Source organism: Eutrema salsugineum, unplaced genomic scaffold (assembly GCF_000478725.1).
Source record: "Eutrema salsugineum unplaced genomic scaffold, Eutsalg1_0 scaffold_7, whole genome shotgun sequence".
NCBI lineage: Eukaryota > Viridiplantae > Streptophyta > Magnoliopsida > Brassicales > Brassicaceae > Eutrema > Eutrema salsugineum.
In genome coordinates this window covers 4,812,209-4,828,714 of record NW_006256486.1, presented here as the reverse complement: position 1 = coordinate 4,828,714, position 16,506 = coordinate 4,812,209, and the positions used below count along the sequence as shown (strand labels likewise).

The 16,506-nt window shown below is 44.2% G+C and overlaps 2 protein-coding genes across 2 annotated transcripts; both read right to left on the bottom strand.

The window, feature by feature from the left end:
- Positions 1-7,886: 7,886 nt before the first annotated feature.
- Positions 7,887-10,031, bottom strand: LOC112082953 (uncharacterized protein At3g60930, chloroplastic-like). Its single transcript, XM_024150677.1, has 5 exons — positions 9,676-10,031; positions 9,141-9,633; positions 8,912-9,048; positions 8,297-8,846; positions 7,887-8,225 (listed from the first exon to the last, which is right to left on the bottom strand). The coding sequence occupies exons 1-5, from the start codon at positions 10,029-10,031 to the stop codon at positions 7,887-7,889; spliced, it is 1,875 nt and encodes a 624-aa protein (XP_024006445.1).
- A 3,100-nt stretch (positions 10,032-13,131) lies between these two features.
- Positions 13,132-13,756, bottom strand: LOC18011180. The gene is made up of 2 exons (XM_024150676.1): positions 13,306-13,756; positions 13,132-13,211 (listed from the first exon to the last, which is right to left on the bottom strand). The coding sequence occupies exons 1-2, from the start codon at positions 13,754-13,756 to the stop codon at positions 13,132-13,134; spliced, it is 531 nt and encodes a 176-aa protein (XP_024006444.1).
- Between the last annotated feature and the right edge of the window lie 2,750 nt (positions 13,757-16,506).

The window sequence follows — 16,506 nt, the reverse complement described above, 5'->3', positions numbered from 1 at the left end:
GAAATATGCCTAAAATCTCTTCCGAGATTCTCGGAGAGGCGGTTTAAGAAGTTAGTATACATAAAAGATTTCTACGATTCGTTATGTAACATTTGCAAACCTAAGCAATAAGAGCTAAACACTTTTACAGCAAGAAAAACTTTCTTTCGATCTTACTGTTCTTGACGATAAACCCTAGAAGTTTCCGATCCCTTAGTTTTCCTTAAACAAATTTCTGGTTGTGCGAGTTTAGGCTCACACAATTTGGCGCTGTCTGTGGGGACTCGAAACTTTCTTACTCTAAATCGACAAGACTTTAAGATCCGAAAAACATGGCAAGCAACATCCACGATGATAACAACAACAATGGTAACGGCGCAGAGAAGGACGCTCCGGCATCGGGCACAACGACGGCAACGACCGAAACCCAAGAGGAGATGCGAAACATGATGGCTGCGTTGATGAAGAAAATCGACGAACAGGATAAACGAAACGAGGCGATTACGGAGAGGCTCGACGCGATGGCGGCTGAGCGACTACACCCAACTTGGAGAGCCGAAATTCCCGACCCGATGGATGGAATCCGGAGACGCTTCGATTTCTCAACACCTGCAGAAGCCTCAGGGAGCGGCGCAAGAAACCCCTCGGCTCCTCCAATGTTTCGTCCCCTCGACGAACAGACTCCCGCGGCGACCCGAGTCAACATGACCGAGCCGCCCCCTCTCCGCCGGAACTCAAGGCGACGAGCCGGCGAAGAAGAGAACGATGCAATCGACGTGGACGCCCAGCAGAATGATGGAACCACGAATCCGCAACGAACCGGCTCAGCTCGGCGAATAAGTCAAGAAGAGCTCGCCTCAGCACTAAACGGCGTTCAAACTGACAAAGTCTCCGATCCGACTCGCGGTGACAATCCAACCGAGGAGGAAGAAAACCTCCAGTGGATCGAGCAGGCAGAGCGCAAAGACGAGCCGAGGAGAGAGGAGCGAGAGCGACCCCCCCAATCAAAGGGAATGACTCACGCACAAACTCTCGAACTCAAAGAGTTGCGAGCCTCGATGGCTCGGACAGTAGCTGAAATACGCGCCATGAAGTCCCAAGTGCACAACGCAACAAGCGCCGCGCCCGAAATCGAGCGAATGCTTGAAGAAACTCAGAGAACTCCATTCACGGCAAGAATCACGGAGGCAAGGATTCCCGAGCCTGGGAAAGTGAGAATCCCATTCTACGAAGGAACAACCGATCCGAAAGCACACATCACAGCGTTTTGGATAGCAATGGGACGGGCCTTCACAAAGAACGCCGCTAAACTGACCGAACGGGAAGTAGATGTCGGATACTGCCTGCTCTTCGTGGAGCATCGTAAGGGGGCCGCGCTCGAGTGGTTTTCAAGACAGGAACGCAATTCAATCGGCAGTTTTCAACAGCTCTCCGCCTTATTCCTTAAACAATACTCGATGTTTATGGACAGAGGAACATCCGATGCCGACCTGTGGACACTATCCCAAGGACCGAACGAACCGCTTCGGGATTACATGGCAAGATTCAAGGCAGTCGTATCCAAAATAGAAGAGATAAGCGACAAGGCTGCACTCGAGGCTCTGAAACGATCTTTGTGGTACAAATCCGAGTTCCGACGGGAGATGGCTCTCAACACGCCGCAAACAATTCAATTTGCTTTGCACCGGTCATCAGACTTTTTCGTAAACGAGGAGGAAATGAAAAACTTGGACGAGCAGTACGAAGCGACGAAAGCAGCAATCCGAAGCTCAATTTTGCCGCGCCCCGCGAAGAAGAGCAACCCATCGAACAACACAACAACGCAGAGCTCGGATGAACCTAGAAGCGGAGGTGCCCATAACTATCAGGTAGGTACCGGACGCGGAAGAGGAGAGCCGTGCAACAACATTTGGGTGAGAAAGTCCGCCAACTACGACGAGAAGGCTTTCTGTGAGTATCACCAGACCTACGGGCACTCAACGGCACAATGCCGAACTCTAGGAGCGAAACTCGCGGCTAAGATGGCAGCGGGAGAGCTCCAAAACGCGGTCAACCTCAAAGACCTCGTCCCTAATGAACCACAAAAAAGAGCCGAGCCGAGCGGCGCGGCGGAACCCGCGAATCCTCCCCGACGAGGCGATAACTCCAAGCGCGATAGGAGAGGCGAACCCGAAGAGCGACCCGAGCCGAGGCAAAGGATCAATATGATCATAGGTGGATCTCAATACTACCAAGATACCGTGTCCTCCATCAAAGCCTATCAGCAACGAGCCGAAGCAAATGAGAATTGGACATAACCAACCGACATCCCAAACTCAGTGATCTCCTTCGCCGAGGAGGAAACGGCACGAATCTATCGACCTCACAACGATCCATTGGTGATTGAGTTAAAGATTAGGGATCATGACGTAGCAAGGGTGCTCATCGATACTGGAAGCTCAGTGAGTGTCATCTTCAGGGAAACACTCAGAAGAATGGGAATCGACTTCTCCGAGGTGGAAACAATCCCCAAACCTCTGATCGGATTTTCAGGAGAAACAATGATAACTATGGGAACGATCAGGCTTCCTGTGGTAGCTGGCGGAGTCACTAAGATCGTCGAATTCTGCGTCACTGATCACCTAGCAATCTACAATGTGATCATGGGAACTCCATGGATCAACGGGATGAGGGCGGTACCCTCCACCTATCATCTCTTCCTCAAATTCCCAACTCCAGAGGGTGTCAAAACGATCTGGGGGAATCAGAAGGAGTCACGAATGTGCTGCCTGGCCGAACACAAGCTGAGGAACCCCGTCACCGACGCACGAGCAGACATAGACCGCAAAAAGATGAAGACAGACCAAGAGCCCGCGAACAAGCTCTCGAAACTCTTATAACAATTACAGATCGCGGAGAGCCGCAAAACACGCGCCGAGCCGGTATGTGATGCAGTCGACTCCGTGTGCATAGACGAGGCGCGCCCGGAGCGATGCGTCGAAATTGGAACAAAACTAGAAGAGCCTCTAAGAAGCGAACTCCTTTCCCTCCTCAAGGAGAACTTTTGCCTGGACAGCGGAAGATATGCCAGGCATAGGCATCGACGTAACCTGTCACGAGCTGAATGTGGGTCGGACCTTTAAGCCAGTCAAGCAGAAAAGAAGGAAGCTCGGCCCCGAACGAGCTAAAGCAGTTAACAACAAAGTCGAGAGGTTACTCAAAGTAGGATCAATCGCCGAAGCCAAATATTCGGACTGGTTCCCAAATCCGGTGGTCGTGAAGAAGAAGAACGGCAAGTGGCGGGTCTGTGTGGATTTCACTGACCTCAACAAGGCGTGCTCAAAAGACAGCTTTCCCTTGCCGCACATCGACCGGCTCGTCGAAGCCACTGCAGGAAATAAAATGTTAACATTTATGGACGCGTTCTCTGGCTACAATCAGATTATGATGCACCCCGATGATCGGGAAAAAATGGCATTCATAACTGATCGCGGGATATACTGCTACAAAGTCATGCTGTTCGGGCTCAAGAACGCAGGAGCAACGTATCAACGGCTTGTCAATAAAATGTTCACGGCTCAGCTCGGAAAAACCATGGAATTGTACATCGACGACATGTTAGTCAAATCACTTAAGGAGGAAGACCACGTCGCGCATCTACGGGAGTGCTTCGAGCAATTGAACAAGCACAACATGAAACTAAACCCGGCGAAGTGCAGATTTGCGATCACCTCGGGAGAATTCCTCGGCTATCTGGTAACTCACCGAGGCATAGAAGCAAACCCCAAGCAGATCAAGGCATTAATTGAGATGCCTTCTCCAAGGACGAAGCGCGAAGTGCAAAGGCTCACAGGAAGAATCGCTGCGTTAAACAGGTTTATTTCCCGCTCCACAGACAAGTGCCTGCCCTTCTACGACACCCTCCGAGGAAACAAGAAATTTGAGTGGGACGAGCGATGCGAAGCAGCTTTCCAGGAATTGAAGAATTATCTGGCGAGCTCACCGATCTTAGCAAAACCAGTCGAAGGAGAGCCGCTCTTACTCTACATCGCAGTGTCTGCTATAGCTGTAAGCGGAGTGCTTATCAGAGAAGAACGATCCGAGCAAAAACCCATTTTCTACATCAGCCAGACACTGACCGACGCCGAGACCCGCTACCCCCAGATCGAGAAGGTCGCCCTAGCCGTCGTAGTCTCGGCTCGCAAACTGCGCCCGTATTTTCAATCACATTCGATTGTTGTGCTCGCTACACTTCCGCTGCGCTCGATCCTACACAGCCCAAGCCAATCCGGTCGGCTCGCCAAGTGGGCCATAGAGCTGAGCGAATACGACATCGATTATCGGAACAAGTCGTCTGCAAAGTCCCAGGTGCTCGCAGATTTTCTCATTGAGCTTCCAGCCGAAGCAACAAACGAGCCGACTCTAGACGAAGTATGGACGCTGCACGTCGACGGCTCGTCGTCTAAACACGGCTCGAGAATAGGAATCCGTCTCACCTCTCCCACCGGAGAAATATTGGAGCAGTCTTTTCGTCTGAACTTCCACTCCTTGAACAACGAAGCAGAATACGAAGCACTGATCGCCGGCATACGACTCGCGGAGGGAATCTGAGTTCGAAAGATAAGAACCTTTTGCGATTCACAGCTCGTAGCATGTTAATTCAACGGAGAATACGAGGCGAAGGATGGACGAATGGGAGCTTACCTCAAGGTGGTCCGAGAGTTGGTGCAAAAGTTCGACGAGTTCAAACTCACGCGAATTCCCTGAGGAGAAAACACCTCGGCCGACGCCTTGGCAGCACTCACTTCGACCTCAGACCCGGACCTCCGACGGATGATCCCAGTCGAATTCATCAAACGTCCTAGTATCGAAGAGGTAGAAGGAGTTCAGCTGATAAATCTTCCTCAACAAGAACCAGAGGACGACGAAGCCATTCCTATGGATGAAGACGCCTCACCAGCCGAGCCGGAGTACGGCTGCGAAAAAGAATGGCTCAGAGCTATCCGAGTGTATATCGCCGACGGAGAGGTGCCAATCGACAAATGGGAAGCCTGCAAACTAAAAGCTCTGGCCGCGCAGTATGTCCTCGTCGATGGCGAGGTGTTTAAATGGAGATTTTCAGGGCCTCTCATGACATGCATCGATGGACTGGAGGCAAGAAAGATCATGCGCGAAGTGCACAGCGGCGCGTGCGAGAACCATTCTAGCGGAAGGTCGCTTGCTATCAAGATAAAACGGCACGGTTACTTCTGGCCTACGATGGTCAAAGACTGCGAAAAATTTACAGCGAAGTGCGAGAAGTGTCAGCGGCACGCTCCAACAATTCATCAACCTACCGAGTTGCTCTCGTCAATTTCGTCACCTTATCCGTTCATGAGATTGTCGATGGACATCGTCGGACCTCTACATCGCTCGAAGCAGAAGCGTTTTCTGCTCGTCCTCACGGATTACTTTTCCAAGTGGGTCGAAGCCGATTCCTACGCAAGCATAAAGGATGTTCAAGTCGAACACTTCATCTGGAAAAATATCATCTGCAGACACGGGGTCCCCTACGAGATAGTCACCGACAACGGATCCCAGTTCATCTCAACACGCTTTGAAGCCTTCTGCAAGAAGTGGAAAATCCGTCTAAGCAAATCTACGCCAAGATACCCTCAAGGGAACGGGCAAGCCGAAGCAGCCAACAAGACGATCCTCGACGGTCTGAAAAAGAGGCTCGACGCCAAGAAAGGACGGTGGGCAGACGAACACGAAGGAGTCCTTTGGTCTCATCGGACAACTCCGCGCCGAGCCACCGGGGAAACTCCATTCGCCTTGGTCTACGGAACAGAGTGCGTAATCCCCTCCGAGGTGGATTTCCCAGGTATTCGACGAAGACTTCTACCACAACAGGAGGGCTTGAACCACTTAATGATGCTAGATGAGCTCGATCTAATTAACGAAAAGCGTGACCAAGCCTTAATCCGAATCCAGAACTATCAACAAGCAACGGCGAGATACTACAACAAAAACGTTCGTAGTCGAAGATTCAAAGAAGGGGAGCTCGTCCTCCGAAAGGTCTTCCAAAACACTGCCGAGATGAATGCAGGAAAGCTCGGGGCAAACTGGGAAGGCCCTTACAAGATTACAAAAGTAACTCGCCCAGGAGTCTACGAACTCGCGATGCTAGTTGACGAAGCGATTCCAAGATCATGGAACGCAATGCATCTAAAGAAGTTTTATCACTAAAGCCACAACACGGTCAACATGAACTACGGGACGGCTTGATCCCTGCAAAAGGTACGTAGACAGCCCGTCCTCGGACGGGTTCAGCTGTCCCCCCTCCTAAAAAGGGGGGGGGGGAGTGGGTACGTATACACATACCTCCTTTAACTCTACAATTTCAGCTTGCTCACTTAGGAACATCGCCACTTCGGCCCGTTTTCAGTTCATTTTAAATCATCTACTTATTTCATGTTTACCTCGGATTTCTAGTTCGTTCATTATCGCTTCGGCTAGTTTCTCATTCTTTCTAAATCAGCAACTTATTTTAACGAGCTCGGAGTTTTAAATTCTTCACTCACCTCGGCAAGTAATCATACCACTTTGACATGGTATCATGACCTGATTGCCTCGGACCTTTAGTGGTCTTCAGTTTCAGTTCGGCAACTAAGCCTCCGAATGCCTAGTCTCGTTGCTGGCCACAACGGGGCAACAAATAAAAAGTTCTCTAAACGGACTTTTACCACCTTTCCTAGGACGAGGGTGCAAGTTACATCCTCTATGGATAAAAGTTAAAGCGCGCTATACAAATATCAGACCAAAAACGTATCGGTCGCCACAGTTCACTATCGCACACGAGATTATAACTCGAGACTACATCGCTTTCTCTAAAACCGAAGTGAACTCTTAGAACCCGGCAAGACACACTCATCCTCGCGGAAACGCCTGTCTATAGTCAAATTCAACAAGACCACCAGATCATCCTCAGTTAACAAAAACGAAACGCCTCGTCGTTTACACGGCTCGGCACCATGCAAGGAGAAAACGCCTCGTCGTTTACACGGCTCAGCACCATGCAAAGCAAAGACGCCCCGTCGTTAAACACGGCTCGGCATTGCCAACAAAAGTTGCCTTGATGTTGTCATTTAAAAACTTTCCAGAATCACCTAAAACAAAAGACACTCCACAAAACTAACTCCCGGCTCGGGATTAAGAACCCAAAAGAGATCCTTAAACAATTCACCTCTTAGCCCGTATTTCTATCAATTTCGAAAAGTTCGGCTAAGGAAACAAACAAAATCATTCTCGACACAACAGTTTTCATCCTTGACAATTTTTTCTAAGCCAACAGTTTTCGTAAACATTTTCATGGATCGTTAGAGACAAGTGAATCCGAAAACGGTTAAGGAAAATAAAATATATCCATAAAGCAAAAATAAAAGTCAGGTGGATAAGCCATCCAGGCACCGGTTACACAAAAGGTTCGAAAAGCAAATCACCCAAAAAGCCTAAGTACAAAAACATTCGCGATGAAAGGAAAGGGAAAACAGAGAGTATCAGGCCGCGGACTGTGTTTCACGCTCGGCAAAAGGGTTCGAGAGGACCGGCGTACCCGCGTTCGATCCGTTCGTATATACGACGCCTAAGTTGGTCGCTGTCTCTTCGAGCGGCTCGTTACCAAGGCTTGTGTCAACCGAGTTTGGCGATACGGGCGAGAAAACCAGCTCACCTCGAATCTCGGAGGCAATGCGCTCATACACATCGTCGTTGGCATATTCGCTCTCCCAGCTCTTTAGCTGCTCCTCCTCATCATCGAGCGTTGGGGCGTCTGGTTTCTTCAGGACGGCAATCATCGCAAGGTTGCCCTTGATTTTCCCCAGCTCGTTCTTGTCGGTTCTGGCCTTCTCGAGTTTGGCCAAACCCTCCTCTATTTTGGCGAGGCGTTCCTAAAACTTAGCAGTCAGCTTTCGCCTCGCCTCCTTTTTCGCGCGCTTGACCTTGGCGTCGAAGAGGGCATCCTTGGCCTCGATACGCCTTTTGAGCAACGCCACCTCGGCGTTTTTGGCTCTCCTAACCTCCTCTAGGCGAATCACCGAGGCGGAGACCTTGTCAACGTCGGCGGGGAGAACTATCTTCTCCTCTTCCAGCCTCGATACTCTGGACATCGCCTCGTCCAGCTTCCCCTTCGTCACCGCGGTCTCGTTTCGAGCCTCGTCCAAGTGGCGTTCGACCTTAGACAGGTCCGCCTCGTATTCAGCCATCAGCTCGTTGATGGCCGCTACAAACTGCAAGGAACAACACGCGCTAAACACTTAGTAAAAAGTCGCGAAAATAAAGGAAAGCAAATAGAACATACCTTGGTACCGCGCTGTGCCATCGCACCGTACGACCTCGGCCTCATCAGCTTCTCCGGAGGAGGAAGACGCGTGTTTACGTTATTAACGCGCGCGAACATCACGGCAGAGGCGTCGGGGTTGTCGACGACCAATTTACGCGCAGCGGGGTCTCCGGGCGTTGGCTTCCGCCTCTTCTTGGACGGCTCGTCCTTTTGAACAGCAACGCCTTTCTCCTTGTCAGCGGCCGAACGTTTTCGGCTGGGGTCATGTTTCTGCACAACCGAAGTCGGCGGCCTCGATGCTTTTGGGAGGGCCAGAATGGCGGAGTTCGAAGGAGTCTTACTCCGCGCCGCCGACTCATCCCTGGACGCCTCAGGAATAATTTCGCCCGGTTCCACCTCGGGCGCTGCATCTTTCTCAGCCGCCTCGGCAGTATTCGCCTCCGCGGCTCGGACCGTTTCGTCTCCTTCTCGGCTCGGTGGATCGGGCTGAGGGACGGTCTCGGTCTGCGCTTGAGACGCCTCGGCAGCTCGTCTCACGGCTTCTTCTTCTTCACCCCTCTTCTTATCTCTGAGAGTGATTATCACCATCTTCTCTCGGGTATCTCTTGAAGAACTGGAGGATGAAGAACTGACAGGGACTCTGGCAAGGATGGCTCAGGCTTTTTCCACTCTCTCGAGGGTGAAATTCTTCCTCCAATTGACCTTCCGAGCCGAAAGAGAGTCTCGAACAACAAAGAGGTCGTCGGGAATCGGGGGGAGAAAGCTCCGAACTGCAAAACAATGCAAAAAGAAAACAAATTCAGTAAGGGAAGATAATACACAAAAAAAGTTCCGAGCCGAGGCAAAGCTTCGGGTCGGCTACCAAGTGGTCCCCAAGCGGTCTTGGTTCTGTGAACGTAATCTCGCCAACTGCCTCGTTCACTAAGACATAGAAAAAGCGCTCGGTCCAGAACTGGTCCTTGCTTGGAAAGCCGCCTATAATCCGGCGGTTGGACTTGTTGGAAATGTAGAATCTATTTCCCTTCGGGGCTTTCCTGATTTCCAGCAAGTTCAGCAAGTGATTCAGTTTAATATCGACCCCGCATTCGAAGCTCCGAACCAAAATGCCGATCATGTGCCGCAAACCCCTCGGCATGATCTGCCCGATTGAGATCCCATGTTTCCAGAGGTACTCGAGGATAACTCCGGGGATTGGAAACCAGAGAAAGCAAAGCTCGGAGAACGCCTCGTATAGAGTGAAGTGATTCTCGGGAGGCTTGTCGACTCGGTCGTTCTTCTCTGGAACAATAAATTCCACCGCCTCGGATATCCCGAAGTGATGCCTCAACGCCTCGAGTGAGTCAAGGGAGGAAAGCCTAGAGCCAGGCGGGTCAGGCTTATGTCTTTTAACTCATTGCCCTCGCCTAGATGAAGAAGCGCCTCGAGATGCCATGAGACGTTCGAACTCACGCTTCGCCTCGAGTAAATCAAAGGGAAAAGCCTCCTCCTCGGGTTTGACCGCGGCACGATTAATATCTTCGTTAGGAGCGGGATCCTGGGGACGGCTTGTCGAAACCGACGGCTCGTTATCTGGAGAGCCGATGTCTGGCGGATTCGTATGATTCGACGCCTCGTCACTCCCAGGTAAACGATTGGAAGGGCTCGGTGAGACGGTTGCCTTGGAGGATTCTGCTGTACCTCTCGCCTCGGCATCTACGCGGCTCGGCTCATAATGAAAAAGAGAATCTAGCAAATCGTCGGAGCAGCTCGACATAATTTACAACTTATACAGGAATTACAGCACAATGCGACGAGCTTCCGCCGGAAAAAGATCTGGAACGGCAGAGACCTCGGAACCCTAGCCGGAAAATAAATAAACTAGAGAGAGAAAGAAGAGAGAAGGGAGAGCTACCTTTAGTGAAAACGATTGAGTCTGAAGATAATGAAGAAGAATGAAGGAGCTCACCTATTTATAGGAAAACCAAAGCGCGTGAGTTCCGTGTGAACCTCGGGAAACCGTCCAACAGCGCGTGGGATCCGCGGTGAATTAGCAAGCTCAAACTGCGTCGGTTGCACGCGCCAATATCTTATCAGGAACTTTCTTTCGGAAGACTAACGGTTGGGATACCCGCGTTTTCAGCCGATATCTTACCATGGTAAACGCCTCGTCGTTAACGAAACGGCTCGGCATTACCTTTCTCTTGAAACGCCTCGTCGTTAACGAAACAGCTCAGCATAACTATCTCAAAACGCCTCGTTGTTAACGAAACGGCTCGGCATAACTATCTCAAAACGCCTCGTCGTTAACGAAACGGCTCGGCGTAACCATCTCAAAACGCCTCGCCGTTCATTCGGCTCGGCATAACCTTCTCAAAACGCCTCGCCGTTCATTCGGCTCGGCATAACCTTCTCAGAACGCCTTGTCGTTAAACTCGAATCACGGCTCGGCAACACTAAACGGAATCGCCTCGTCCTTAACTTGCCTCGGCATCCTCAGCACCTTCTTGAAACGCCTCGGCATCCTCGGCAATCTTTGGGAACGCCTCGGTATCTTTATTTCTAAAACACCTCACTTGGGCTTATATCGCAACAGCTTGACTCGATGGTTTATCCTACGGTCAGGAGTAATGGACCTCGTCACTCTCGCCTCCGAAACTGACGAGCTGGGGGGCTACCTGTTGGGGTCGGTTTCCACCCCAAGCGGATAAAACCATCTCAAAACGACTAAGTGTGGAGACAGATCAGTGGGGAGAGCCGTAAGAGACGAAGAGTGGGCCGAGCCGCACTTAAACGTGGTTAGGCTGAGCCGCGCCTCGGTAATTTAGACCAAGACGGATTTCAACATACTCGGGCCGAGCCGCGCCTCGACGGCCTCGGCGAGGTGGACCAAGCCACATCTTAATTCGAATGGCGGATGGGCCGAGCCGTGGAGAAGGTTAGATAGGCCGAGCTGCGAGAGGAATGGTGAGCGGGCCTAGCAGCGCAAGAGGAGGCATGTGCCAAATCGTTTCCCTATGTGTTGGGCCGAGCCGGTCTTCCAAAATGGGCCGAACCAAGGCTTTGGAAGTCGAAAGCCCACAGAAGTCCTAGGCGAAGTATTATGACGGTGGCCGCACGAAGCGATAAGGAAATACGCCTAAAATCTCTCCCGAGATTCTCGGAGAGGCGGTTTAAGAAGTTATTATAAATAAGAGATTTCTACGATTCGTTATGTAACTTTTGCAAACCTAAGCAATAAGAGCTAAACACTTTTACAGCAAGAAAAACTTTCTTTCGATCTTAATGTTCTTAACGATAAACCCTAAAAGTTTCTAATCCCTTAGTTTTCCTTAAACAAATTTCTGATTGTGCGAGTTTTGGCTCACACAATCTTCTCAGATACTACTCCTTTTCCCATTCTCTTCTTATTCTTTTAATCTACTTTTTTGTTATACTAGGAGAGAACCCGCGCATATGCACGGATCTTGTTTTAATTTATATTTTAAATAATACATTTTTAAAATTTGTATTAAATTTTATTTTTACTATCAATGTTTTTTTCGTTTAAAATATTTATATTTTCTGATTTCTTCTAGATGATAAATTATTTGTAATCTCTTCCACACCGGTTATACCAAATAATCCAATTTTTCTCTTACGGTGATGAGGGACTAAAAATCTACTATTTTAATTTATATATAAAAACGTAATAGCTCATAGAAAAATTTACCATTTGAGTTTTTTGATTATATATATTTTATTGATTACATCTTTTTAAAAATTACTAAAAAACTTTGTATGACATTTTTATATATCCACTTTTTTTTTACTATTATTTTTTAATAATTTTTTATCTCTTTAATCATTTATTGAATATTTTTTGTGTGTTATAATTTTATTAGTTAGAGTTTTATATACGATTATTTAAAACTTCTTAACTTATTCAGTCTGATAATTTTTTCACTTTCATAAAAATTTAGTTATACTTTTAGTTTGAAAATGTAGTTTAAATCACTTAGAAAGAAGAAATGGAATGATGTATTTCAAAAAATCTTATATTATATAATATTTATAAGTTTTGATATATTTAAAATAAATTTGAATTTATTTATTTAAATATATTTGTTATACATATTAATATTTATTAATGTTCTTTAATGCTTTTTCTTTAAATGTGATTAATTGTTTATTTCATTAAGATTTTAAATGGACAGGTGGCTCTTTCTCCAGTGCTGATTGGGCAAGCAACTAGAGAAAGTTGGCCAAGTTTTATATATAAGATATCTTTCTTCTTGTGTTTTCTTTTGTTCTCTCTTTCTTTCCGTGTATATCATATCAAGAAAGCCCTTATATATGTGTGTGAGGTACAGTTAAGATTTAGGATCATTATTAGAATTTGTTTAACAAGTGAATGACTGGCTCTATTACAGAACTCTGATTGTATAATTTTTCAAGTGGGCCATTATCTTTTTGTATCAATGATTATGAGTAATGAGGTAAGATGGTATCTTGACTAGATTAATACGATTTGGATGGTAGTTTAGCAAGCAGACAAACACAGATCAGTTTCACGGCTCTGTTCCCTTTCTCCTTAGCCAGTTTCATTCTCGAAGACTATATATATATCAATAAGCATATAATTAACAATCAAGTATAATGGCTTATTGGCTTATTTGAATGAAAACTACAAAAGATAGAAAAATTCATCTTCCAATAGGTCTACAGTAGTTTTTTTTTTTTTTAAAACGAGGTCTAGAGTAAGTTGTAGTAGTGATTTTTTCGGTTGTAACAATAAAAGATTTGCACACAAAAAATAAAACGAGGTCTAGAGTAAGGTGCATTCATAGAAGTTTCGATTTGCACACATAGAAGTTATGAAAACAACTCCCACAACTTCATAAGTTATCGTTGTTATGAATCTTGTAGAACTTTCTTTTAGGTTTGTCGCGACGACCGCAACTCATACTCCAAGTATCTACAAAATAAAAGGACCGTGATTATAAAAGCTTATAGAATAATAGAAGACAAAGGTAATATATAGGATGTGCCAGTAAAATCAATGAACTTACTCATATAACCCCGAGTTTTACTTGAAATCAATGGAAGACATATGTAATTCGTTCTTGGTGAGGTAAAGCTGACCGATCTTGGCCACTCAAAATATCCAACACCATTACCGCACGGCTTATTATATCCAATACCAGCTCGGCCAACATTAATTTGGAATGACGATGAGCTTTTCGCAAGGTCGGCTTCTCTAAACGACGAAGGAATCACACAGCCCTTGCAACGGTTTGGTTCTATTTTCACATAATTGAAGGTGTAGCCACCTACCGAGTTATTGGCATGTTTTTTACCTTTAACAGCCACATGTTGTTTACCTTTAACACCCACAGTGCTCAATAGGATTTCGTCTTCGGTCCATGACCACTGTAGTGCCCATGGACTTTCAATGTCGTGATTCTCCAAGTCGTTCAAGATTGTGACATTAGCCGAGTAATTATCACAGCTTTCATTCATGATGTCCCACCTTATCGTCACATGCCCCTCTTGAAACCAATCTGTATACGCTGAGGGAAAACAAAGAAAAAAACATGAACTTACAATACGATTTAGCTATAAGAAGGAATCACAATTATAATAATAAACCGTACAAGGAATAATATATCGACCCAATGACGTCTTCATCAAAAGCAAGATCATAAAGATCAGTTTCGTTGTTGAATATGCACTCCACATTGTTAGTCCCTAGATAACAGACAATTTTCAGGGATTTCTCTTTCAATCTCTAGTTTTAAGAGCATTCTCACTTTTCTTTATATAAAATTTTCATTACGTCTGACCCAAAATAAAAAGTTTGACGACCTTTTCTTAATAAAATTGAGGCAAAATATTCGGGATAAAACCATTTTTATTTAATCTATACTATTATTTACGAAGTCAAAAATCTTATGTGTCGTCTTCAGAACGATCGTCCTACGTGTCATTAATATGTGTCATTTTAATTAGTTTTCATTGGTCAATCACTAATCCTACATGTTAAAATTTGTGACATGGATTTATTAGCTCTAAATGGGCCTCATAAACCCGAATGATCTACTATGGGCCAGCGATTTCAAAAACATTCCCAAATCGGTGTTAAATCTAATGTGTCCATCCGATTATATACATACTAAATAAAAACCCAAATATATAGGGTTTTATAGTTTATTATTTTATAACCGGTAAAAAAACAATAACTAAAAAACTCTTTTATATAGAAATAAAAAATTAATTTTTTTCCTTTTTTAAATTAGTAATTCATTGTTTAATTTTATTCATCTAAATGTGAAAACTATCAAACTTATTTTTATTTTCTTATTATCTCTATATTTTAGAATAAAATTTATGTTTTTTAGTTTTATATTTTAGTTTTTTTTATTTAGTAACATTATCTTGTATGATTAAGATTACAAATAGATTATATTTTTTTTTATTAACTTTGGCTTTTATTTTAATTGTATTTTCTATTTTCTTTATATATTTGATAACTTTACATTTTAGAATTCGGAAACGATTATAATTTTTCCATTTATTATTAATATTACATATCGGAATCTAATTGAAAATTTATTAAACACGTGTCAAAATTTAATTGTTTATCTTGACAGGTGTCACGATCTCGCGAATTACTAACTTTGAAACACTCTACTCATATATATAGAGAGATAGATCTTTGTTTTGTCAGATATAACACTGATGTTTTTTTTATGTCTAGCGCTTTTCCCCTTTTTGTTTGTTCATCATTTAATAATTTTATTAATAATTTGCATATGATTGTTTTCGTACGCTTTTGTATCACGTCGTTTGGACGATCTATAGCGTCTGAAAATGTCATGCTCTTTTGTTTTTTTTAGAACGGCACATGATTAGTTTCTAAAGTTTTTTTTTATCCCAGTTCGTATATTTGTTTTTCGTCTGCTTCATCTATTGTTTCGTGCAACATGGAGAGAGAGAGAGAGAAAAAATGAGGGTTTCATTGCATGTCGTTCGCGAAATCCATGTTTTTAGATGGATGTAAGAACAATTAATGGTGTTGTCCACCGTACTTTCAAAGATGCATGTTATGCTTTGAGTTTAATGCACGATGATACCGAGTATGTCGAAGCTATCTATAAGGAAAGTCAATGGGTTCCCACTCCTTTCTTTTTATGATGTACACTGCTTTGTTACGTGCAGCTTCTATGATGAATCATTTTTATGTTTGGAGATCCATTCAATGTTTTTAGTATAAGTTTCGTCAATTCCTTGCATTGTCTTTGATTAATTTTCCTTAATTATCTTATTTTAACAATTTTCTTTGATTTTTGGTTGTGTTTGGATTTTAATTGTTTTACCTAATGTACTTTCTAAATTTAGTTACCATCAATAAAAATAAACAATTAAACAGATTCCTAATTAGTTTTTGCTATTAATAATTTATATATTGTTCTTATTTTAACCCATTCATAATTGTTATTTATTGTTAAAAAGACATACAAATAGTTTTCCTAATAAATCATATATATTGCTCTTACTTTTATTCACCTATAATTCTTATAACTTAGAAGTATAAGTATAAAGAAGAAGACGTAGTTAATGATAAAAACTAAAAAAAGATGAATTCGAATAAAACCATTGAGAATAAAAAAAGCATATGAGAACACGAAATAGTGAAGAAGAATAAGGATATAAAAAAGGATGTTTTAAAGAAGGAAACCGGAAGAAAACAAAATAAAAGAAAAAGAAATGAGAAAATGAAGTAGGTGAGGATGAGAAAGAGATCAAGAAAAACCAGAAGAAGACAATCGAAAGATATATAAGAGGAAGAAGAAAAAAAAGTACAAGTCCAATACGATGAAGAAGAAGAAGAAGAAAAATATGAGAAAAAGAAGATCAAGAAAAAAAAGTACAAGTCAAAGATGATGAAGAAGGAAAAGGAAAATATGAGGAAAAATAAGATGAATAAATTGGGGCCGAAAAAGAAGGCAAAATCCTTAAAATTGGAGATTGAATAAGAAGACGAATAAAAACTGAAAAAGAATAAGAAAAATACGAAGAAGAACTAAACCAAAAGATAAAGAATAGGAAGAAGAGTAGAATAAAACAAAATAGGAAGAAGAAGAAGAAGAAGACAAATCAGAAGAGAGAAATGAAATAGAAATTGTAGACGATGAAGAAGAAGAAAGAAAAGATAAGGAATAAGAAAATCGACGTCGATGATAAAGAAGAAGGAAAAGACGAAGAAGAAG

Excerpts from the sequence above, each read along its gene's own strand:
- LOC112082953 (XM_024150677.1), bottom strand. The coding sequence starts at position 10,031 with ATGTCGAGCTGCTCCGACGATTTGCTAGATTCTCTTTTTCATTATGAG. Across the intron at positions 9,049-9,140 it reads GACCGCTTGGGGACCACTTG|TTCGGAGCTTTCTCCCCCCG; the intron begins GTAGCCGACCCG and ends ATTGTTTTGCAG. Across the intron at positions 8,226-8,296 it reads TGGCACAGCGCGGTACCAAG|TTTGTAGCGGCCATCAACGA; the intron begins GTATGTTCTATT and ends TGTTCCTTGCAG.
- LOC18011180 (XM_024150676.1), bottom strand. The coding sequence starts at position 13,756 with ATGAATGAAAGCTGTGATAATTACTCGGCTAATGTCACAATCTTGAAC. Across the intron at positions 13,212-13,305 it reads TAAAACTCGGGGTTATATGA|ATACTTGGAGTATGAGTTGC; the intron begins GTAAGTTCATTG and ends TTTATTTTGTAG.